We start from the raw sequence: 26,058 nt of genomic DNA, 5'->3' as shown, positions 1-26,058 counted from the left end.
CATAATAATTTTAATCCAAGCATCCCAACTATAAAGAGCTAACAGCTATTTTTACTTCATTACAACTTTAGAAATCATATATATGATATTTTTTTAAATTCTCTCCTGTTGCAACAATATTTTTGTGGGTCTATGAGTCAGTGCTACATACAGATTTGATTTTGCCATTAAAAATATGCAGTAAACTACTATCAAAACACAGGGAGAGTAATTATTAAGTTAAACACTGTGATTTCAATTATACTACAGAAAAAAGAGGAAATCAGCATGATGAACTCATTAGCACACAAAAATATTTCATTTGCCTGTCTAGATTGAGCTATAATGTGATCTTACACCCATAGATTTACATTTCAAAATAAGACTTTTGGTATAATGATACTAACTTTGAGGAAATGAACTATCAGAAATATGTATAGTTAATATTAATGAGCTTTGCATAGTCACAAAAACACATTGATGGTAGATCTTTCATTATCTTACATGTGGTAATATTTTCACTGCAAGTAATGTGTAGGTTACTAAATAAACTGTGTAAAATATTTACATAAACACAGTCTGTTAAGTAACATATTTGTCTTTTGCATAAGGATACTATTTAAATTGGTTCCTTTAGGAGATTTCTTAACCCATAAAAATAAAATAAAACATCAACTGTTTCTTATAATAGGAAGGTAATCACTTCAAACTTACTGCATAGTCCATCCTCACAGTTACCAGGGCAACTGGCACAAGGTGTTCCTTGCTGGTAAGGTGTATTCTTTTTACTCACATTGTTACCGCTGGAATTTAAAATACATAATGTCAAATAACTTCACTTTACAATTTAGTTTATACTCCCCAAAAGCAGTATAAATTACCAAATATGGATGACTATTAAATGCTTTTAGGTATGTTAACAAAACTGAAAAATTATAATTCCCAGTGAGTAACATTCAAATTAAGAAAATACTTCACATATTGACCCATGTCCTTGACTATAATTTTTCAGTCTGAGCAACTAAATCACATTAATGGGAGTGTAAAGTTTTCAGAGTATATTTCAATGTGGCAACACTTTTCCCACTAGACATGGTCAAATTTGTTAAGACAGTACACCCAATGTGAGTGCTAGGGAATAGAGCGTATCCCCCAAGAGAGACAAAAGAGCCTCTGGGACATAGGGATTATAGTTTGGAAAAGAATATTTAATATTACAATATCATTTTTATTTGAAACATAATAAAATACCAAATTTCATACACACACACACACACACACACACATATACATTTTACTTTTAGAATGAGAGTAGTTAGTGGTGTGTGTGCTTGTCAGACAGGGAAGGAAAAGAAGGTTTGTGAATTTCTAGAGGTGGTATGTGAAATATTTTTATGTTTACTAAAAAGGGAACGTTAATTAAAAAAAGTTTTGAGAAGCATGAATATCCAGAGTGTAATCACATTATAGTCACTAAGTTATAACTCGCTTGTGATCATTACCTATTGGCCATTTAATTCATTTGAAATACAAGGGAGTCCAAATATCAATAGTGTCAAGTGGGACAAAGACACAAGCCCATGCATTTGAATCTCAGGCTCTACACAGGATATATCTGAATGTGTGTGAGCCCCTGGAAAAATGTGAACTAGACACAAACATGTTCCGAAAGTGCTCTCACCCCTGCTTTCCCTCATTATTCACTCCAGCTCTCACTTCAGATACCTGGCGTCAGACCCACCTCTCTTATAGCCAGACAGTGAATTTGGATGCATTCTCCTAAGAACTTTTCAATTCTTTCTACTAAACCCTCATAGGTGCTTGCAGGAAGATGGCATTGGAAGTCATACTTCTCAAACGGGAGATCTATATACTTGGGTTATCGACAGTCTCAAAATAAAACCCGAAGGAAGCTTGGTTTTAGGGGTCTCCTGTCCCTGGTGGCAAGGAATTTCAAACATTTAAAGAAATTAGGGTTAACAGATATGCTGAGATTAGATCTTCAGTATATCCACAGAATTTATTCTGGGTAAGTTCAAACATAATCTTTGATGAAAGAACACATTTCCTGCTGCAAGTCAGGACCTTAAAGAATGGTTCATTATGGAGATTTTGTGCAAATTTCTGAAAAACAAGGATTAAGGATGTTCTCTCCTGGACTCCGAAATACATTAAAGATCTCTTGAAAACACCTTTGAGAGCCAATGAATGAATCATCTGTGATGGTAATAACATAGGCAGCGTTTTAGATAAGCAGGGGTGGGAACATTTTAGCAGAAAGAGCTGAAATCACAATCAGCCATTCCCAGTTTCCCAGTCCACTACCATCCCTTGCTTAACCATCAGGCTGCCACCTTCCTAGAGTATGAAGTTAGTGAGAACTAATGACATCAAATCTACAGAAATGCACACTACCCATGCTTTCCCTCATTATAGCTGTGAGCCTAAGGGAAAGGTCACTGAGAGAAAAGATGTCACATTAAGGAAAGAGAGTTTCAGATTTTACACTTGGAATTTAGAATATGGTCTCTTCTCTGATAATTGAATGTATCACAACTTAAAAGGCATTTCTAAAGATTTATCCCTTTTGGATAGGCCTAGAGAGTATTATGCTAAGTGAAATAAATTAGACAGAGAAAGACAGATAGCACATGATTCACTTGTATGTGGATTCTAAAAAACAAATCAGGCAAATAAGCAAAAAGCAGAAACAGACCATAGGTACAAGGGGGTGGGGGATGGGTAAAATGGGTAAAGAGGAGTGGGAGGTATGAACTTCCAGTTATGGAATAAATAAGTGATGGGGATAGAAGATACAGCATAGGGACTATAGTCAATTGTATTGTAATAGCATGTAATAGCATGGTGACTGATGATAGCTACACTTGTGAGCATGGCATAAGGTATAGACTTGTCACTATGTTATATTACCTAAAACTAATATGACATTGTGGATCAACTATGCATGAATTTTAAAAAATGAAAAAAAAATTCCTTCATTCCCTTTACTGAAATGTGTTTTATATCCCAGTTTGTTTATTCCGTAAGAATTTCAAAATATTAAACTGCACATAGGATTATTGTGTTAAACTCTAAAGTATATACTTACGCAGGACAATATTGGCAAACATAGTAGTATTTTAAACTTTCTTGATTGGGACAATAGGCAATTCCACATCCAACGTGGAAAGAGGAGTACCAGACAAGCTACAAATCCAAAAAGGAATATGGGAGAGTACATTAAAGAAGATAGAAAATATTGAAAAAATAATAACAAATGTAAAACTGAAAACATGGTACTATTATAGTTTGTAGCCAAGTACCTTATGGAAATATTTAGTTCAATTATTGAAACAAGTCACAAATTTTAAAATATTAAATTTTAACATACATTCACTATTTTATCCAATCCTAATTTAGAAAAAGTATGGAGTATGCTTTCTTACCAAGAGTTTTGCAAACTATGGGGAAAAAAGACAGCTCTAGATGAAGTACCAGCTAATGCTAGGACTATTCTGTCTAGTCAGGCTCTTACCCAAATTAAATATTGGACTTGGTCATAATTTAAAATTTATTTAATTATTTTGAGAGAGAGAGAGAGAGAGAGAGAGAGAGAGAGAGAGGACATACACAAGTGGGGAAGGGGTAGACAGAGGGACGAGAGAGAATCCCAAGCAGTCACCACGCTGTCAGCTCAGAGCCCTACATGGGGCTCGATCTCAGGAACCTGAACCAAAATCAAGAGTCAGACACTTAACTGACTGAGCCACCTGGCGCCCCAGGGCTTGGTCATAATTTAAAGATGCTTTCTATATTAGAGCATTTGCGGCAAAAGTGTTTTCATTTGTTTCTCTTACCTGGGTGTAATGTCCAACAACTGAACTGGAACTCTTAGGTCCTACACCATAGACAAAATTATTGCGTTCCTCATACCAGTTTTGGATCGCATTTGACCAGGAAGTAGGGTCACTTGACATATAGAGATTCTCACCACATTTTGTACCTAAAGAGAAACATCATTCATGAGGAAGCAATAAACTATGCAATGGCAAAAGCAACCAACTATATGAACACAAGGATGTTGCCTTTCAAACATAGTGCCTATACTTGCTAACTGTTAATACATAATAAAAGGACTTCTATCCTTATCAGCTATAAAGTTGAATAGAAGACAGATCTGTCTAGCATGCTAAGGCTGGCCTCAACATGTACAACTTTGAGTAGGTTGAGAAGACCGTATGCTTTAAAAATCCTCTGGATTGCCAAAAATGCATTCTTTTTCATGCTAAATTCACATGTGCAATATCTTCTATGCTCTCAGCTTTGTATTGTAAATTTGCAAAAAGCAGTGACCACCTTTTATTCTTTTCCTCTTCTTGTTCACCCTCACCAGAGATTTTTCATATACTGGACTCTGAGTAAATGATTATGACTATGATTATGATTATGATTATGATTTTGTGTGAACTTGGATAAAAAGATCTAGAAGTGATTTTAAGAGCACCAGTTAAGAGGCAACTGACATCAGGGGGGAATGGAAGTTTTGAAAGTTTTTGGATCCTCCCTTAATCAATGAATCAGAATGTCATAAGGCCAAATCTTCCTCAGAAGATTTGGTAAGAAAAACCTTGCAGGGTGACATCAGCAAGATGGCAGGATAGGAAGCCCGGATTCTCCTTCCCCTAACAAACACACTGATTCAGCAACAATTCCCAAGCAAATTGCCCTTGTGAGAATTCCCAAACTAATGGAAAGGCTTCTATACTCTGGAAAAATATGAGCCCAGACTCACTGAAGCCTGTAGGGAAATTGGGACACCCTCTTGCTAGAATACCTACCCTCAGCACAGTGCCTGCCGTATGATCAGGAAGAAATCGCATGTCTCCTGGCTTCTCCCAGGGGAAGGAAAGAATTGGTTTATGTGTCCAGCCACCCAACCTTTCCCAAAGAAAACTTCCCAGATGGGTGGGTTCTGTCTTGTTAGTCTTGGAGCTCTGGTAGTCAGGCACAGGCTAGCCACCTGGAGGAGAATGGAGATAGTGTCTGGGGCTGGTAGATATCATATCTCCTCTCCCTGGCTCAGCACAGAGCAAACATATGAAAAATTATAGTTCTCAGTTTCCTCCTTGGGAAACAAAGTGTTGATTGGTGTGTCTAATGCCTGAATTTCTCCAAGGTTGCCCAAAGAACTGACATATGTCTTGGTATTCTTGGAGCTCTGACAGGTTTGGCGCAGTCACAGTCTTGCCCCCTGGGGACAATAGAGATGGTGGTTTGGATTGGTAGATGCCATGGCTCCTCTCCCTTTCTCAGAAACAGAGCCTGTTTCTCCCAAAGGTGGGAAAGAGTTGGTCTGGGCATCCAGGGCCACAAATTTTCCAGATGCTGCTCAAAGGACTGACTTCTGACTTGCCTCTCTGAGAATGTTAACAGACCTCACATAACAAGATGTGGGGCTCATGAGAATAAAGATTTGCCATAGCTTCCCTCCTTGTTCAGCATAGAGTGAGGAGATAAAAATCGCAAGCTTCTAGCCTCTTCCTGGATAGGGAAAGAGTTGGCTGGAATGCCCAAAGATCCTTTGTTTTCAGGGGCCTGCCTGAGGAATTGACTATGGATCTTTTCTGACCACAATTTGAATAGACATTCTCCAAAGATATACAAATGACCAACAGGTATATGAAAAGGTGCTCAATGTTGCTAATCATCAGGGAAATGCAAATCAAAATAATGAGGTATCACCTTATATCGGTAAGGATGTTTATGATGGGTGGAGAAAGGACAATGAGTGAAGAATGTGGAGAAATTGGAATGGTGTACACTTTTGGTGGAAATAAAAATGGTATAGGTGCTATGGAAAAAAGTACACGGGTTCTTCAAAAAATTAAAACTAGAATTACCAAATGATCCAGTAATACCACTTCTGAGTACTTATCCAAAATAACTGGAATCAGGTTCTTAAAGAGATATTAGCATTCTCATGTTCATTGCAGCACCATTCACAATAGCCACCATGTGTAAACAACCTAAAATCCATGGACAGATGAATGGATGAACAAAAAGACACATATACATACAATGGATGTCACTCATCCTTACAAAGGAAGGAAATTCTACATTTGGGTGAGACAATATGGATGGATCTTGAAAATGTTAACTGAAATAAGCCAGTCATAGACAGACAACTACTACATGATTCCATTTACAAGAAGTACCTAAAATAGTCAAATTCATAGAATCAAAGAGTAGAATAGTGGTAGCCAGGGATGGGGGAAAGGAGAAATGAGAAGTCACCAATCAATGGGCATAAAGTTTCAGATAAATAAGATAAATAATTTCAGATGAATAAATTCTTCTATGCAACATTTTACCTAGACAACAATATTGTATAGTACATTTAACTATTTGTTAAAGGTGTAGGTCGCATGTTAAGTATTCTTACCATTATAAAATTAAAAGAAAGAAGTGTCTTGCTGCCCAGAAATTTTCTCTATCTTTTCTTTTTTTTACATTTTTTTTTACATTTTTACTTATTTTTGAGAGACAGAGAGAGACAGAGCACAAGTGGGGGAGGGGCAGAGAGAGAATGAGACAGAATCCGAAGCAGGCTCCAGGCTCTGAGGTGTCATCACAGAGCCTGACGCGGGGGTCGAACTCACTAACTGTGAGATCATGACCTGAGCCGAAGTCGGATGCTTAACCAACTGAGCCACCCAGGTGCCCCTTCTCTATCTTTTCAAGATCTCAAATAATATTTACATTTTGGTAGCTTGAAATATAAGGTCTACATACTGCTTAAAGCAAGTATAAGGTATTCTTGGCTATCACCTTCAATATGGAAGAAATAAACGAAGACTCTAACCATGTAGATTTGCATCATTAAGACCATTTGTTTTCATCTTCTACTGAAAACCATCATTCTCTTCACAATTTTTAACAGATTAGCATCAACAATATAAGCGATAATTATAATGAAAATACAGGTAAAAATTCATTACTTTCAAACTGAGTTGCCTAAATGTATTATGTTTGATAATGTAAATAATTATTTTATGTAAGATTTATGCATAAAAGTATTTTTCTTTCATAGTTTTTATAACCCTTGATAAGATATTGTATAGTTTTTGAGTATAATATATTATCTATGCAAATAAGCCCACAGTCCATACAACGTAGTTAGCAAAACTTGAAAACTTAATCAATATATGCAAAGTATTCATCATGATTCTAAAAGCTTTAAGTATTTTCAGAGTAAAATTCAGAGAAAAAATAACAATTTAGTATATTTTATAAATATAAAAGAAGAGATATGAAAATGCCAAACACTTACACAATATCACAAAAAGGGCAGTGGATTAGAAATCAATAAGCCTGGCTATACAACTTCAGAATGTGCTCTTAGGTCATTTCTCCCATGTCCCTAATCTTTAAAGTTAGAGAAATGATGACTGTTGACTGTTGACTCATGAGCTGGTTGAGAGGAACAAATGAAGTGTTGCTTTAGAAATTATTTGCATAATGTAAAAAATCAAAAGCACAAAATGGCACTTATAAGGATGTCTCTCTATACAGATACTTTGATTTTAAGAAGAGCAGTATAAGCAACATTTATTTACTAGATCTTCTTACAAGGTCCCAGAATGTTCCATTCTATTTGATGTTCCATAATATTTTGCAATATTATTTTATTTGTTCACTTATTTAACAGATATTTGCTCATTTACGTACTGGTTTTTCGGTCTTCTGCATTGCTGTGTTCTAAAGTGCACTTGTTTGCCCATTTTTGGGCATTTGCTGCTGTTTCTCTGTTCCATTCCTAAATGTCACAAGAAAAAAATACACTTAGAGATTCAACTCCAAAGAAGCATATGCTTTATAACATACTTGGTCGGTTGATTTGCACTACTTTAAACTTCCCTAGGTATATTATCTAATTGTCAGTGGTATCAGAAGACCTGTTTGTTAGGTGTGTGTGTGTGTGTGTGTGTGTGTGTGTGTGTGTGTGTGTGTATCTGCTCCAGTGCCAATTTCTACATGAAAAGAAGTTCATAAATGAAGTGTCTACTGAGAGAAATATCTAATAAAATAATATCTGGCAATTTATGATTGTATAGGAACCACACATAGGATTTTTAGTAATGGGGCTACTCTAAGTACTCAACATGTGAAGTCTTGAATTATATTTCCTTAGTAATGAATAGGCCTAGATTGTTCCCAATTTCAATCATAGCCCATTACATTCAAATGGGAGATATCTAGCTTTTTTGGACTATTCCCTGGACTACCCTAAATGGCACTGATTTTGAAGGAAAGGGGACTCCTAGGGGGTGCCAGGCTGGCTCAGTTGGTAGAGCATATGACTCTTGATCTTGGAGTCCTGAGTTTGAGCCCCACATGGGCATAGAGATTACTTACAAAAAATAAAATATATGAGGGAAAGGGGACTCCATTATCTTAGACTAAAGTGGATAGTGAACAAAATGGCTTCACATTTGATGTCTGAAGATTTGGCTTCTAGTTTTTGCCTTTCCCAACTTAATAAGCCCTATAACGTTGACAAATCATTTAACCATTACAAAGGAAAATTAATTTCTATTTTTCTCATAGTGCAGTTCAAATTAAATAGCAAAACAGACATAAAACTTTGTAAGTCACAAGGTTCTTAAGAAATGCCAGTACCAGCTCCCTGCTCTTACCACCACTGATTCATACCACTAGGCTTTATCACTGCTTCTTACCATCTTCAGCATGTTGCTGGCAGGTGGAGAAACTGATTTCCTTAATTCATTATGTTTATTTACAATCTCTTTTTGGATTTGAGTTTGAGTGGTTAACAAGGCAGTAAAGGATGGATCCTAAAGAGAAATAAAATTAAAGTTATCTTTTTAACATTTGTTAAAATTGCGTATGGTGGGGGCTAAGTTAATTTGAAGGAACAAAGATCACTTTAAAGAGCATTCAGTTCAGGCTCATAGTAGTTGTTAAGAATTGCCAATGGACCTGAGCCAAAGCTGTGACAAATAGAAAAGAAGTAACTTGAAGCTTCAAGAGTGAGAATAAAATTCATGGCATGATAACTTAAAATCTCCTCTGAGGCCACAGACGCCAATTTCTAGTTTCAAGGAACTCTTAATGTGCTTTTTCTCCTTTATGGTCCTTCCCAATCCTTTGTTATATCTCTGGTCATTTCCTGGTCTTCATTTACAAAATTATTTAAAAGAGAGATATATTTTGCTCTTTTGAATCACTAAATGTTTGCTAATAAGATTCTTTACCTACCTTCTGCCCCATATGGTTTTCTTCACCTTCTCTATGCTTTTTATAGACATATAAGTGATAATATTTTATAACCACAAAGGCACACTATAGGAACATTAAGACACATTCATTCATATTCGATCAGGCTGCAGCAGATAGGATAAGGGTGGAGCTCAAGTTTCATCTTGGAGTTTAAAGGAATCTTAAAATCTGTATTACGGAATGCCAAATGAGTTTTGACCCAGTGTCAGGATTCTCTGGTCTGATGAGTTCTAGTCCTAGCATTCTGTGGTCCTTGGATGTCCTCTTCTAAGAGAAGGGTTAAAGAAAGGTGGGGAAACAGCAATGACCAGAGCTTCTCACATTCAGAGATTTTCTGATCAAGAGATAGACACTTTATATGGACACATACCCTCCAATCATTGAAAAGGATGATGGATTTTGTTCTTGGGATTATTTAAGCAAAGTAGCTTATTATATCTTATTTTTTTTTAATTTACATCCAAGTTAGTTAGCATATAGTGCAACAATAATTTCAGGGGTAGATTCCTTAATTCCCCTTACCCATTTAGCCTATCCCCCCTCCCATAACCCCTCCAGTAACCCTCTGTTTGTTCTCCATATTTAAGTCTCTTATGTTTTGTCTCCCTCCCTGTTTTTATATTATTTTTGCTTCCCTTCCCTTGTGTTCATCTGTTCTGTGTCTTAAAGTCCTCATATGAGTGAAGTCATATGATATTTGTCTTTCTATGACTAATTTTGTTTAGCATAATACCCTCTAGTTCTATCCACGTAGTTGCAAATGGCAAGATTTCATTCTTTTTGATTGCTGAGTAATACTCCATTGTATATATATACCACTTCTTCAAAGTAGCTTATTCTAATTGTAAGAGTTGAGTTCAAGAGTAGGGCTCTCACATACCAAGTCTATGAGCATGAATAACAAAGCAAAACAAACACTAAGACCTTTAGAGGTTGTACATTAAAAAAATTTTTTTTTAACGTTTATTCATTTTTTGAGAGAGAGAGACAGAGCGCGAGTGGGGAGGGGCAGAGAAAGAGGGAGACACAGAATCCAAAGCAGGCTCCAGGCTCTGAACTGACAGCACAGAGCCCAATGTGGGGCTTGAACTCACGGACCGTGAGATCATGACCTGAGCTGAAGTTGGACGCTCAACCGACTGAGCCACCCAGGTGCCCCAAGAGGTTGTACATTTTTTTTAATGTAAAAAATTGGTATATTTTTACCATACAGTAATGATGAAAATTAAACATGGTGATACATGAAGTTGTGTTAATTTAGGGTTATGGTATTGTTAATTTCTTTTTGAGATCACACTGATATGAATTTTAAAAAGTAAATAAGAAAAGAGCTTGTGGGGAGAAGACTATCATTTACTTTTTAAATCATAGACCATGGGTCCATTAGAAAAACAATTCAAGCATAATATGTAATTTTAACTTTTTGGTGGTCACATTTAAAAAAAATAAAATAAGAAGCAGATAATATTATTTTCTTTTATATATATATTTATATCTTATTCACCATGATAAATGTACTCTTTAAATGTTTGTTTGTTTATTTATTTATTTATTTATTTATTTATTTATTTATTTAGAACATGCAAACAGGGGGAGGGGAGAGAGAGAGAGGGAGAGAGAGAATTCGAAGCAAGTTTTGCATTGTCAGCATTGAGCCCAAAGGGGAGCTTTATCTCACAAACTGGGATCATGACCTGAGCTAAAATCAAGCGTCAGATGCTTAACTGACTAAACCACCCAACTGCCCTAATAAGTGTACTCTTTAATTCCCATCACCTATTTTCCTCATTTCCTCACCCACCTCCCCTCTGGTAACCATCTGTTCTGTATAGTTAAGAGTCTGTTTCTTGGTTTCTCTCTCTCTCTTGCTTGCTCACTCTTTTTTCCTTTGTTCATTTGTTTTGTTTCTTAAATTCCACGTGAGTGAAATCATATGGTATTTGTCTTTCTCTGACTGACTTATTTCACTTAGCATTATACTCCCTAGATCTATCCCTGTTACTGCAAATGGTAAAATTTAATACTTTTTTTATGGCTGAATATATATATATATATATATATATATATATATATATATATATATATGCTACATCTTCTTTATCCATTCATTTATCAGTGGACACTTGGGCTGCTTTCATAGTTTGACTATTGTAAATAATGATATATGCAGCGGTGCATATATATTTTCTAATTAGTGTTTTCATATTCTATGGGTAAATATCCAGTAGTGAAATTACTGAGTCACATGGTAATTCTAATTTTTTGGAAACCTCCATACTGTTTTCCACAGTGTCTGCACCAGTTTGCATTCACATCAACAGTACACAAGGGTTCCTTTTTCTCAAAAACCTCTCCAACACTTGTTTCTTGTGTTTTTTTATTTTAGCCATTCTGACTGGTGTCAGGTGGTATCTCATTGCAGCCTTGATTTGCATTTCTCTGATCATGAGTGATGTTGAACATCTTCTCATGTGTCTGTTGACCATTGGTATGTCTTTTTTATAGACATGTCTGTTCATGTCTTCTGTCCATTTAAAAAAATTTTTTTAATGTTTATTTATTTTTTGAGACAGAGAGAAACTGTGTATGAATGAGGGAGGGGCAGAGAGAGAAGGAGATGCAGGATCAGAAGCAGGCTCCAGGCTTTGAGCTGTCAGCACGGAGCCTGATGCAAGGCTTGAACCCACGAACTGAGAGATCATGCCTTGAGCTGAAGTTGGACACTTAACTGACTGCACAACCCAAGCACTCCTCTTCTGTCCATTTTCAATTGGATTATTATTAAAAAATTTTTTTTAAACATTTATTCATTTTTGAGTGTGAGAGACACAGAGTGTGAGTTGGGGAGGGGCAGTGAGGGAGACACAGAATCTGAAGCAGACTCCAGGCTCTGAGCTGTCAGCACAGAACCGGAGGCGGGACTCAAACTCAAAGACAGTGAGATCAGGACCTGAGCTGAAGTCAGATGCTTAACCAACTGAGTCACCCAGGCGCCCCTGGATTATTTGTTTTTGGCATGTTGAGTTGTATCAGTTCTTTATATATTTTGGATACTAACCCTTTATCAGATATGTCATTTGCAAATGTCTTCTCCCATTCTCTAGGCTGCCTTTTAGTTGTGTTGATTCCTTCACTGTTAAGAAGCTTTTTGTTTTGATGTAGTCCCAATAGTTTATTTTTGCTTTTACTTTCTTTGCCTCAGGAGACAGATCTAGAAAAGTGTCCCTACAGCTGATGTCAGAGGCATTACCTCCTGTGCTCTCTTGTAGTATTTTTATGGTTTCAGGTGTCACATTAGGGTCCTTAATCCATTTTGAGTTTATAATTTTGTGTATGGTGAAAGAAAGTGGTCCAGTTTCATACTTTTTCATGTGACTGTCCAGTTTTCCCAACAACAGTTGTTGAAGAGACTGTCTTTTTCCCATTGTATATTCATTTCTCCTTTGTTGAAAATTAATTGACCGTCAGTTGTGGGTTTATTGCTGGGTTTTCTGTTCTATTCTGTTGATCAATGTGTCTATTGTTATGCCAGTACCATACTGTTTTAATTACTACAGCTTTGTAATGTAACTTAAAGTCTGAAATTGTGATACCTCCAGTTTTACTTTTCTTTTTCAAGATTGCTTGGCTATTTGAGGTCTTTTGTGGTTCCATACAAATTTTAGGGGCCTTGTTCTAGCTCTGTGAAAAATGCTGTTGGTATTTTGATAGGGCTTGCATGAAATCTGTGGATTGCTTTGGGTAATATAGACATTTTAATAATATTTGTTCTTCCAACCCATGAGCATGGAATGTCTTTCCATTTGTTAGTGTCCTCTTGAATTTCTTTTATCAGCATTTTATAGTTTTCAGAGTATGGGTCTTTCATGTCTTTGGCTAAGTTTATTCCTAAATATTTTATTGTTTTTGGTGCAACTGTAAATGAGATTGTTTTTTCAATTTCACGTTCTGATGCTTCATTATTAATGTATAGGAATGCAACAGATTTCTGTATATTGATTTTGTATCTTGTGACTTTCCTGAATTGACCTATCAGTTCTAGTAGTTTTTTTGGTGGAGTCTTTCAGGTTTTCTATATATAGTATTCTGTCATGTGCAAATAGTGAGAGTTTTACTTCTTCCTTACCAATTTGGATGCCTTTCATTTCTTTATGTTGTCTAATTTCTGTGGTGAGGACTTACACTACTATGTGGAATAAAAAGTGGTGATAGAGGGCATTCTTATCTTATTCCTGACCTAAGGGGAAAAGCTCTCATTTTTTCACCATTGAGTATGATGTTGCTGTGAGTTTTCACATAAGGCCTTTATTATCTTGTGTTCTCTCCAGACTTACTTTCCAAAGGCTTTTTATCATGAAAGGATGTTGTACTTCGTCAATTTTTTTTTTAGAATTATTGAAATTATTGTATATTTTTTATTCTTTCTCTTAATCACATGATTCACATTGATTGTTTTGCAAATATTGAACCACACTTGCATCCTGGAAATAAATGCTACTTTATTGTGGTGTATGGTTTTTTAATGTATTCACATTATTTTAAATAATAAATTTTATTTGTAATGAGTTGACTAGAAGTCTACAAAAATTGTATGTCTACGTCCTAATCCCCAGATTCTGTCCATGTGACCTTATCTAGATAAGAGTCTTTGTAGATATAATTATGTTTAGGATCTCAATATTAAATCATCCTGGATTATTCAAGATTATTATTATTCAAGTAGGGTCTAAATCAAATGACAAGTACCCTTATAAGAGACACAGAAAGGAGAAGGGAAGGTAGAGAGTAAGTGATATAGCCACAAGCCTAGTAATCCCAGTGACTGGTGGAAGCCACCTGAAGCTAAAAGAAAAACAGACAACAGATTTCCCTCTCGATCCTCCAGAGGGAGTGTGGCCCTGCCGACATCTAAATTTTAAGCTTCTGGTCTCCAGAACTGTGACAGAATAAATTTCTGTTGTTCTAAGCCACATAGCTTGCATTTATTTCTTACAACAGCCCTTAGACCTAATACATTATTTAATTATCTAAAATATAATTCCATCGAGTTTTGAATATCTAAGTTAGTTATTGAATATATTTTCTCCCCCTCCTCCTCCTCCTTCTTTTTCAGTACTACATCTTTAAAATCTAGTGTGTATTTTATACTTACAGTATATCTTGTTTTGGACAAGCCACATTGTGTTCATTAGCCACATATGACTAGTGGCTGCTGTATTGGAGAGCTCAGCCTTAGAATGTCATCTAGATAATTGTGTTAAGGGATCTGAGCTACCAATCAGTACTTTGTGATGTCCACTCTTGCCCCTTCTACTCTCAAAGGACCTAGCCATCCCGAAAGATACCTGGATAGCTTTAGAAAGATTTTACAATTTAACTTTACCTTTGCTTCTGTGGGTAAAGATGGAAGCAGCACAGCAGCCAGAAACAACACTATCGGGAATACAGCCATTGCTGGAAAGTAAATCAAAGAGAGCAAAGTTCTGCATTAAAATATGTAGTACATAGACCTCTGACTATAAGGAAAAAAACAATGTAATGATCTTGGCTATTTTAATGGAACTGTAATTCCCAAATTCATGAGAAATGTAACAAGATTTCATCTGGTGCAAGCAAAATCATAGTGGAATCAACTTTGTCACTGATAGGGACAATAAAAAATAAATTGAAACACTTGTCTGACGCTCTTGAAGTATACCTATAAAGGTTAGGAATATATCTCCATGTTTCTGCTCAGCTCTATTGCTCCATTAAAATCCATTAAAAATATGGAAAACCAGATTTCTTCAGAGTTAATTGATACTGTATTGATTAATAATCCCAATCTTTGGGGAAAGTTTATTTTCAATGTGCACCATCTCTTGGTGTTCTATAAAAACCAGAACTGTTTGTTCTTTTATTGACATATGACTTTAATCAAGATTCCAAGATTATTATTATACAGAAATAAATGTACACTTTATTAGTGGTTATTTCCCCAGCAGAGGGATTAGAAATTATTTTGATTTTATTCCTTATACTTGTCTATATCTCAAATTTACCTGTATAAAAAAATAAAATACAAATAATATATTGAAAATCTAGCCTGTCCAAATTTGCTGAACTCATGATTTGGTATAAAAGTTGTTTAATATATTCACTAACTTTTTAAAAGGCATTCAACATTGGGTGGCCCATGTTGTCCTTTCTCAGTATGTCAAAAAAAATTCTTGGTCCTTTAGGCAAAGCAACAAACCCACTAAGCTTAAATAAGCACTGATCTTCTGGCAGTTAGTCATATAAATTACTAACTTTGTAAACTAAGGGAATGCTACATTGATTTGTGTTCTTCATGTGAGATTGGTACACCCAAATTCTTGAAGAGAAAGAAAACTCTGAACAATTTATCTGTGGTACTTCTCAGGACTTATTGATGAGTAAATAGTAGACAACTGATACCTGTTCCCTGTATTCCCTTTATCCTCAATAATGTGCTCACAAAAAGGAGAGGAATGAACATTTATTGACAGTGCAATGCAAAACTTGATGTCTAATTTCACCATCATACCTTGGTGAGTATGGCTATATTTTACAGATGAAGAAATTGAAGATTAGGCTAATTTATCTATGCCAATGGTAAGTTCTTAAGTAACTTCAGAAATTAACCTTCAACCAAGTAAGGTCAAAGCCAATGCACATTGACAGGAACATTGTTTTCATCTGAGAAAAGCAATCATTTTGTAGCACACTGGAGGCACTCATCCCTATTTTAATAATACCTGTATTAATACATAACAATGCATGTTCATAGCAAAAATTATCAATATGGAAGTATATAATATATGCAATTTGCCATATTTACATTTCTTCTAGTTAAGATGGTTCTAGAATAATTGTTTTGAAGTCAAACACGAGAATTCTATTATCTATTTTAAGCTGAAGTGTAAAGAATTAATTTGGGTTTCAACTTGATAAAATGAGTAAAGAGTAAAATTAACTTGATTCTCTTAATAAAAATTTATCCATAACGTTTTGAAAATCATAGATAAACGTATTAAATATATTATTTTTACCACTGGAAAAACAAAGATGACTGACACATAAATGTTCACATTAAAATAAATGAGTTATCACTTACTGTTGGTTCTCAGAGCAGGATGAAGTATTTGCTTTATCTGTAGAAAGAAGGGAGGTGGAGAGAACCTTAGAACACAATACATGTTACGTCTATTTATATTTTAGCAAATTCTGGTTGTGCAAGTAAACCTAAATGAATAGATTTCTGAAACAGAATTTTTCACACCCATATATTCAAATTTCATTGCTAGTTGTCTGGCATTGCTCTTGATATTATTTAGTTTCCATACAGCTTTTAACACAAGTTAATACAGCATGCCTTCCCTCCCTAACCAGCCCCGCCCCCTCTTTTAGATGCTGCTTTTTTGACCTAGTATTTTTATAATAACCACTGATGACTGGTTAATCATTGTGAAGGTAACAAGCGTCCTACCTTACAGTTGAACTTCTGTGGCTCAGCTTTCTTTTAATTCCCAATTAGCAACTTTCTATGGCTTATTAAACATAGTCTTTAGAAACCATCAGTTCTCGGGGCTCCTGGGTGGCTCAGTCGGTTCAGTGTCCGACTTCAGCCCGGGTCACGATCTCGTGGTCCGTGAGTTCGAGCCCCGCGTGGGGCTCTGGGCTGATGGCTCAGAGCCTGGAGCCTGCTTCCGATTTTGTCTCCCTCTCTCTCTGCCCCTCCCCCATTCATGCTCTGTCTCTCTCTGTCTCAAAAATAAATAACCGTTAAAAAAAAAAAATTTTTAGAAACCATCAGTTCTCAGAAATCCTGAGCATCAGGGTTCTCTGCTGTAAAATGGGGACTATCACATCAACAGCTTTGGTTTGCAAAGGGTGTGGCACAACATACATAAAGCACCTAACATTGTGTCTTCAATATAATACTCAGTAAATGGAAATTATTAATATTTTTATGATGATCCTTTACAATGTGTGATAGTTTGCTGAGATTGTAAGATCTTTCCATAAATGCATGTTGTTTGACTCAATTTCTAATTTTAGAAGTGTCATAAGATCTGTTTTTACATCTGGGTATCATAGGAAAAAAAATCATCATCATCTCATCGGAGATTCAAATGTTCAAGGCCCAGGTCTACTAAGAATCTTGTAACTTTAAAAAAAATGTTCTAACATCTGGACTGTTGCATCCTCATCAGCTCATTGATAGATATACACATTAGCTGGGTAATTTTATATAGCTCAATCATTCAATGGGATTATATTAGATGATCCACAATTCCATAATTCAACAGACTATGATGCCACATATTCCTCCCTACCACTCTCCTGTTCCCTCCCCGTCACTTACCCAACCTATAATCATCTTTGTTGCATCAATGAAAGCAATGGCAAAATCCACATTCATACAGAGCTGAAAAGTTGGCTGCCATTTCCCCCTTGCTACTTACTAATGGAAAAGTACTGTCCCCTTTCTTGCAGGTGTTTTAAGACTGGGATGACATCGTTCTACGGTGTCTGTAGGAAGAGCATGATGTTCAGTTTCATAATCCTAGAATAGGGGAAAAAGACAATATTTAAAATAAAGATGGAAAGCATAAATAAGTAGTATTAATCATCTCTGTCACAAACCTAAAGCTTAACTGTGCTTAGTATTACTAATATTAGTAATTTTAATTTATTTGATCTTACCCATCAAGAATCCTTCTGAGATCAGATTATATTTTGATATCTTGGTATTTCTTTCAAACAGTAGCAAAGAAGTGGGCTTCTTAAACAAGTTTGATTAACTATTGACTGACTGACTTCCTTGGAATATCACAGTATATCTTCCAGATTCCCAAATCCTTATACACTCTTTGGAAGATAATTTCTATAAGTAGTCACCCGCAGAGTAACCTTTTACTACATGGATTTGGGGTCACACCTACATGTCTTCATGTCTTTTCCTGGAAGCCAGTAGATGACATGTAGTACAGAAGAGTCAACAGCCATCATTCTAATTGCCTGCAATATATAGTTCCTAATAACAGTGCATTCAAAACAGAAATAAAAAACTGAAGTTCTTAATTTGACCTCATGAAAGGCCTGATTTACAAATGACTTCAGGCTTCAGCTATGAATCAGAGCATTTCATGTAAATGGAATGATTCTTAAAAGACAGGTAAAGAGTTCCAACTGGATAAACATCAAGAGGCATGTTGAAAATCTTCGGTGGATCAGAGATATGCAACAAAACCGAAACTCTGCGTGCATCTGCACTGATCAGCCGATGTGCCCACCAGAGTCCCAGAAGAGGCACGGAGGACCAGAAGACTCCTCACCCCACAGGTCTTTCTCTCTCGTCTTCACCCCACCCCCCGGGCCCTGATCATTGCCTTTCCCAGACTGCTGCAAGTCTTACCCTGGCTCCAGAGCCCAGATCTTCCTGCAGGGTGGACGGAGCCAGAGAGAGGCTGCTGCTCGCTGCTTGGACAGCGAGAGTAAGATACTCATCCAAGCAGGTGTGAGCGAGGAGCTACGTCACGGGCTTTGTGCCCTCAGCGCAGTCGTCAGCTTACTGAATTCCTACAACCGCCTCCCTTCCAATGGCGCGCGGAAAAAATCTTGCACACCTTCCCTTGAGGAAGGGAAATGTCTGCTCCCACAATTGAACCCTAGGAAGAAGATGGAAATAATACCAGGATTCAAAATGCAAGGGGTGACTGAAAAAGGAGGCGCTCCTTTTCATACAAGAGTTCCTGAGTTAACACAGGTCAGCATTTAAAGAGCAGATTGGTAAAGGCCATAGATACCTTAAGTTTTCAGTGCAATACCAGTCTGGTACAATAGTGTATTCAGGGTTACATAAAGAGGACCTTTTGCAGGTTTGCTTATAAACAAACCTAGTGTTCAAACTTAGTTTAGTTAAACAAACTTAGTGTTCCTTCTCTTCTTCCCTGCCAAAATGGTTTGTAGTGAAGAAATTCAACAAGAGTAACAGGAACAGGTCTTAGGAAAATGCCCAGAATTCCTGATCCAAGACCGGTGGCTTCAAGTGCAGCGGGCATATCTGGCCTTGGTTGAAGATGTATTTATTGTCTGTCTTCACAGATGGCAGATGAGTAATAGATGCATTTTCTTCAATGCTTAGTTGTTTTCAAGATTTAAAGGAATGAATGAATTCATCACACCAAGAATACATTTGGTCAAAAGATGATAAACCAAGGATCAATGTGCATCACACGTTAGTTCTCTGTACCCCCTGCGAAGAGGCTTGAAATTTCTCATTCCAACCTTTGAGACTATAGCAAACTGCCATGTCTCATAGTGCTGAGTGTCATTTTCCCCTGGCAGTGTTAAAATTCCAAGTGCCCAGTGCACAGACGTTATTTTAACTCTCTTGTACTGCTCTTTTAGTTCAAGTACCACTAACTAAAAACTTCAGAATTTAGAAGTCATCCTAGCCTGATTTACTCTTATGGTTACGTTCAATCAAAGTTAACTCCTGACAGTTTGCCCTTCTGAATGTTTACAAAATCCAGCCCCGGATCTATCTTTCTCACTGTTATATTCATGTTTTCATTGTGTCTTGCTTAGATTATTAATTTAACATTTCAATTACTTATATCCACATAGTTGCTACTCATTTATTTATAAATAGTATTGCTTAGCCCATTTGTTTTTTTATTAGTACAACACAATTCATTGTTATCCTATAACAGTCTATAATTTACTGTGAATATCCTATTTTTCATTGTGGGAGACAGCATACCTATAATTATTACCTGTTCCCATTGATGATGTCAAAATGAGAGCAACTTGAGTGTGGTAGTGATAGATATTGTGAGTAAATATGTATTTGAAAAATGGACTGTATCTCTATAGATTATTGCTATATGTCAAGACTAGCATGATACCAGTTACCTGAGTAATAATTTATAAATATTTGTTGAGAAAATATATATATTGACTTGGCCTAGATTCTTAGGGAATTCAGAGAAAAAGGCACACTTTCCTCTAAGACATATAGTACTGTAGGAAAAATACATACACATGAACATTACCAGGTAGTCCCGTTTAGTTCTAAGTAGCTGGAATAGGAAATATCTACAATAATTAGGAATTTTGAGCTGATACAATCTGGATAAAAATTAGATGGTGGAGTGACACTTGAACTTCTTTGAAAAATGTGCATGGCTGGATTAGAAAAAAAAAGTTTAGAACACTTGTTTGGAAGGGCAGAAACAGACAAATCAATGTATCATAAGGTGTATATAAGTCAGAATGATAGGCTGGTGAAAATGTTGCATAACTTTGTGTAGAAGTCTAACAAGATTTGCTTCTTTATATAACATGGGATGTACTTTCATTGAGTGTTGGGAAATTTTATGATCAAATATTATTTTATAAAAGTTTCAGAATGGAATATTACTCAGCCACAAAAAAGGAAAGAAATGTTGCCATTTGCAATGACATGAATGGAGCTAGAGAGTATTATGCTAAGCAAAATAAATCAGAGGAAAAAATACTATATGATTTCACTCATATGTTGAATTTAAGAAAAAAAAACAAATGAGCACAGGGGAAAAAAAAAAGAGAGGCAAACAAAGAAATGGACTCTCAACTACAGGGAATAGACTGATGGTTACCAGAGGGGAGGTGGGTGGGGGCTGGGTTAAAGAGGTGGGGATGAAGGAGTGCACTTCTTGTGATGAGCACTGTATAATGAATGTATGGGAGTGTTGAATCATTATATTATACACATGAACCTAATATTACACTGTGTGTTAACTAAATAAATTTAGGAATTTAGGAATTTAGTAAATTTAGTAAATTAGGAATTTCAATAAAAACTTTTTTAAAAAGGTACCTAATAACGTTGTGCAGGGTGATTCACAGAGTGGAGAAATTGGTGACAGAAAAAATAAGAAGATGATGACATTTTCCCATATTAATTTTAGAGCAGTAGAAATAGAACAAATGGTTGGGATGTGAAGAGATTAAAAGAGCAGTGTTGATGATGAATTTGGTATGGAGGGCAAATTCAGAACAGAAGAAACCTTGTAGGTTTTGAGGCACTTGAAAGTACAACTCCACTATTGAAAGGAATAGTACAAGTGCTTCTAAATATTCAAGTAAAATCAAAAGTTAACAGTGTGCTGAGCTCAAAGGAGCAGTGTTGAAAGTGCCTGAGAGCTGGGGGTAGCATCTTGCATGAACTTTGCAGAGAAATCCACTGTAATTCTTACCTTATTCCTTTACATGTAATATACTCTCCTCCCCCTCCACCCTGTAAACAAGGGACCTTGCTAAACTTGCTTATTAGTTCTTACAGCTATTTTATAGATTCCTTTGGTTTTCTACAAAAATCATTTTAATTTGCAAATAAGGACAGTTTCTACCTTTCCTTTCTCTTCGTTTTTTAAAAATTATTATTCACTTAATTTATTTTTTCATCTTGGTCAGTGAACTCTTTAATCCCCACCACCTATTTCACCCATTCTTCACACCCACCTTTCCTCAGATAACCATCAGTTTGTTCTCCATACTTAAGAGTCTATTTCTTGGTTTGTCTCTCTTTTTTTCCCCTTTGCTCATTTGTTTCATTAAATTCCACATATGAATGAAACCGTATGTTATTTGTCTCTCTCTGACTGACTTATTTTGCTTAGCATTAAGCTCTCTAGCTCTATCCCTGTTGCTGCAAATGGCAAGATTTCATTCTAGTTATGGCTGAATAATATTCTGGTGTGTGTGTGTGTGTGTGTGTGTGTGTGTGTGTGTGTGTGTTTATCACTTCTTTATCCATTCATCTATTAGTGGAAACTTGGGCTGCTTCCATAGTTTGGCTATTGTAAATAATGGTGCAAAAATATAGGGGTGCGTATATATTTTCTAATTAGTGTTTTCATATGCTATGGGTAAACACCCAGTAATGAAATTACTGGGTCATATGGTAATTCTAATTTTAATTTTTTGGAAACCTCCATACTGTCTTCCACAATGGCTGCATGGGTTTGCATTCCCACAAACAGTGCACAAGGGTTCCTTTTTTTTTTTTTTTTCCAAAAAACCTCTTCAACACTTGTTATTTCTTTTATTTTCTATTTTAGCCATTCTGACAGTTGTGAAGTGATATCTCACTGTAGTTTTGATTTGCATTTCCTTGATGATGAGTGATGTTGAACATCTTTTCACGTGTCTGTTGACCATTGGTATGTCTTCTTTGGAGAAATGTCTGTTCATGTCTTCTGTCCATTTTTAATTGGATTATTTGTTTTTGGCGTGTTGAGTTATAATCAATTCTTTATACATTTTGGATACTAGCCCTTTATCAGATGTGTCATTTGCAAATGTCTTCTCCCATTCTGTATGCTGCCTTTTAGTTGTTGTTTCCTTCATTGTTCAGAAGCTTTTTGTTTTGATGTAGTCCCAATAGTTTATTTTTGCTTTTACTTTCTTTGCCTCAGGAGACAGATCTAGAAAAGTGTCCCTATAGCTGATGTCAGAGCTCCTGTGCTCTCTTGTAGTATTTTTACGGTTTCAGGTGTCACATTTGGGTCTTTAATCCGTTCTGACTTTATAATTTTGTGTATGGTGAAAGAAAGTGGTCCAGTTTCATTCTTTTCATGTGGCTGTCCAGTTTTCCCAATAACTGTTGTTGAAGAGACTGTCTTTTTCCCATTGTATATTCATTCCTCCTTTGTTGAAGATTAATTGACCATCAGTTGTGGGTTTATTGCTGGGTTTTCTGTTCTATTCTGCTGATCAATGTGTCTATTTTTATGCTAGTACCATACTGTTTTAATTACTACAGCTTTGTAATGTAACTTGAAGTCTGAAATTGTGATACCTCCAGTTTTGCTTTTCTTTTTTCAAGATTGCTTCATTATTTGAGGTCTTTTGTGGTTCCATACAAACTTGAGGGGCCTTGTTCTAGCTCTGTGAAAAATGCTGTTGGTATTTTGATAGGGCTTGCATGAAATCTGTGGATTGCTTTGGGTAATATAGACATTTTAATAATATTTGTTCTTTCAACCCATGAGCATGGAATGTCTTTCCATTTATTGGTGTCTTCTTGAATTTCTTTCATCAGTGTTTTATGGTTTTCAGAGTACAGATCTTTCATGTTTTTAGTTTAGGTTATTCCTAAATATTTTATTGTTTTTGGTGCAACTGTAAATGAGGTTGTTTTCTTAATTTCATTTTCTGGTGCTTCATTATTAGTGTATAGGAATGCAACAGATTTTTGTATATTGGTTTTGTATCCAGTGAATTTCTTGAATTGACCTATCAGTTCTCGTAGTTTTCTGGTGGAGTCTTTTTTTAAAAAATATATTGTATTCTGTCATGTGCAAATAGTGAGAGTTTTACTTCTTCCTTACCACTTTGGATGCCTTTCATTTCTTTATGTTGTCTAATTTCTTTGGCTAGGACTTGCATTACTATGTTGAATAAAAGGATTGAGAATGGACATCCTTGTCTTGTTCCTGACCTAAGGGGAAAAGCTCTGAGTTTTTCCCGAAGGCCTTTATTATGTTAAGGTATATTCCCTCTAGACCTACTTAGGAGAGGCTTTTTATAATGAATGGATGTTGTACTTTGTCAAATGCCTTTTCTGCATCCATGGAAATGATACTTGCCCTCACTGCTGCAGGAACTGAGGTCCAACAAAACACAAGGGTTGGGAGATGTGGTGTTGACAGAGTTTGTGGTGGTCTTCTGGGAGGGGAAGGGGGCACACAATGCTAGGAATGAGACAAGCATGACTGGGAAGGGTGGATCCACTGATACAGGGGGTGGGCAAGCTTGGTGCAAGCAAGTTAGGTAAGAGTGTTGGTGCTTATTTCCCACAGGTGGCCATTGTTTATGCTGGGGGGGGGGCAGGAGAAGGAAATGGCACTTGCCAGGTCCTTTGTTCCTAAAGGGGTCTTCCCATGATTTATCTCTCTCCAGGCGGCACTCTGAGATGAACAAATCAGTCTCCCTCCCATCTGCCACCAGTGTTTTTTAAACTGCTGGTTCTGTGCTGTATCTGAATGGGCTGTTTGTTGTGCTCTTTCAGGGCAAGGATTCACCTCCTCTTGCCCTCTGGGCTCTCCTAGAGACAGAGCCCACTGATTTTTAAAACTGTATGCTTTAAGTCTTGATCCTGGCTGTAAGAATTCACAAAATTCAGCCCCCTTTCAAAGGCAAATGTTACAGGGATTTGTCTTCACTGTTTGTGGGCTCCCCAGTATGAAAGTCTGTTTTTTGCCTTTTTTCATGCCACTGGTTCTCTCCCCACTGTGGATGGCCATGGTCCATTTCACTCCCAAACCGTGTCTTCACCCTTCTTAACTTTTTTTGATGTGGCATCCCCCCTACTTTTAGTTGTGAGGTTTGTTCTGCAGTCTCTGGATCATTTTCTGGGTTATTTACACTGATGTGAATGTTATCTAGTTGTATCTGTGGGACAAGGTGAGCTTAGGGTCCTTCTACTCTGCCATCTTCCCCCAAGGTTACATGTACGTAGTCCAGGGAGAGCAAGATTGGAACCTTGGTCTCTGGACACCTACCCAGTGCCCTTTTCCACTCTGTATGCTTTTATTTTCTTCTTCTTTATTTTACTGCATTGGCAGTTCACTTGCAATGTGAACAAAGTGGTGCAAACTGATAGCTTTGCTTTATTACTGTTAGGGGATTCCAGATTAAAAAATACTTTAATATTGTTTTCACCTATAATATAAAGAAAGAATTCAGTTGTTCACTACTACATATAAGGCTAGCTGGAGGATTTTGTAAAATATTTCTTATTAAGATGAGGAAGATACCTTCTATTCCCAGTTTTCTGAAAATTGTTTTCATTAAAGGTGTTGAATTTTGTCAAGTGTATTTTTTGCATCTTTTTATGCATTTTTGCATATCTAAATATATGATACCTTTATTTTAAAATGGTATACGACATTAATTGATTTATAAATGTTGAAATAACACTTTATTCCTTCAATAACTTCACTTTCTTATGGTGTATAATCCTTTTTAAATGTTGTATCTATGTTCATGAGAAATAATAGTATGTAGTTTTCTATTCTTTTGTGATATCTTTGTCTGCCTTTGGCATAAGGTAATGCTAGCCTGAGTTGGGAAATAGTTCTCCTGTTTTCTGTCATGACATAAACAAAAATAATCCTGAAATTGCACAATATGCACTGTATACATGGTATATCTATAATCTAGTGCAGTTTAACTTAATCTCTCTTCTAGTCAATAGTATCTTAACTGGGTTTTTGCTCCCACTCTTATTCTCTTACAGTCTGTACCTCATCATCTCACTCTCTTCTTCAGTATACTCTCATGGCTTGCTATCTCGCTTACAACAATATCCTAATTCTTTATGTGCCCTAGGGCATACCATGGGACTAAGTTTCTGCCCAATTCTCTGACCTGCTTTCAAAATGATCTTTATCTTGCTCATTCCACTTCAGTCATTCTAGTCTTCTTGCCTTTCCTCAAATATGCTAACTTTATTCCTACCTTAACAACTTTATACTCACCATTCTGTTTTTGTTTCGATCAAATTCTTATCCATTGTTCTCTCACTTCTGTTATGATTCTAACCCATCCTCAGAAAGGATGTACCTGACTCTCCTATTAACATTTTCCTAGTCTGTCCTCTTTATTCTCTATTGTGTTGCCCATTTTAGTTCATAGCACTTACCACCTCCAATATCTTAAGTATTTATTTGCAAATAATTTCCTTCCTCTTTCCTGTATGAAAGTCTGAACTCCATGAAGTTT

General features: G+C 36.2%; 1 protein-coding gene and 1 pseudogene across 3 annotated transcripts in view; one reads left to right on the top strand and one right to left on the bottom strand.

The window, feature by feature from the left end:
• Positions 1-18,833, bottom strand: part of CRISP2 (cysteine rich secretory protein 2) — a 38,084-nt gene extending 19,251 nt beyond the window's left edge. For 2 of the 3 annotated variants that reach the window (XM_053904809.1, XM_019457380.2), the window contains exons 1-9: positions 18,701-18,833; positions 17,748-17,848; positions 16,397-16,433; positions 14,663-14,733; positions 8,718-8,834; positions 7,708-7,795; positions 3,837-3,982; positions 3,089-3,186; positions 694-782 (exon numbers count right to left, since the gene is read on the bottom strand). In XM_053904809.1, coding sequence (XP_053760784.1) covers positions 694-782; positions 3,089-3,186; positions 3,837-3,982; positions 7,708-7,795; positions 8,718-8,834; positions 14,663-14,731 — 607 coding nt within the window. In that variant the 5' untranslated portion in view covers positions 14,732-14,733; positions 16,397-16,433; positions 17,748-17,848; positions 18,701-18,833. Of the gene's footprint in view, positions 1-693; positions 783-3,088; positions 3,187-3,836; positions 3,983-7,707; positions 7,796-8,717; positions 8,835-14,662; positions 14,734-16,396; positions 16,434-17,747; positions 17,849-18,227; positions 18,334-18,700 lie in introns of those variants that run through there. The other variant, XM_019457382.2, reaches the window with a different exon arrangement.
• The window catches only part of LOC109271734 (serine/threonine-protein kinase Chk1-like), an 85,588-nt pseudogene continuing 78,343 nt past the window's right edge, over positions 18,814-26,058 (top strand).

The sequence above is a fragment of the Panthera pardus genome, unplaced genomic scaffold, assembly GCF_024362965.1.
Source record: "Panthera pardus isolate Hobbes unplaced genomic scaffold, ASM2436296v1 HiC_scaffold_17, whole genome shotgun sequence".
Taxonomy (NCBI): domain Eukaryota; kingdom Metazoa; phylum Chordata; class Mammalia; order Carnivora; family Felidae; genus Panthera; species Panthera pardus.
The sequence above is the reverse complement of the archived record's forward strand: the minus strand, read 5'-3'. Positions and strand labels throughout refer to the sequence as shown.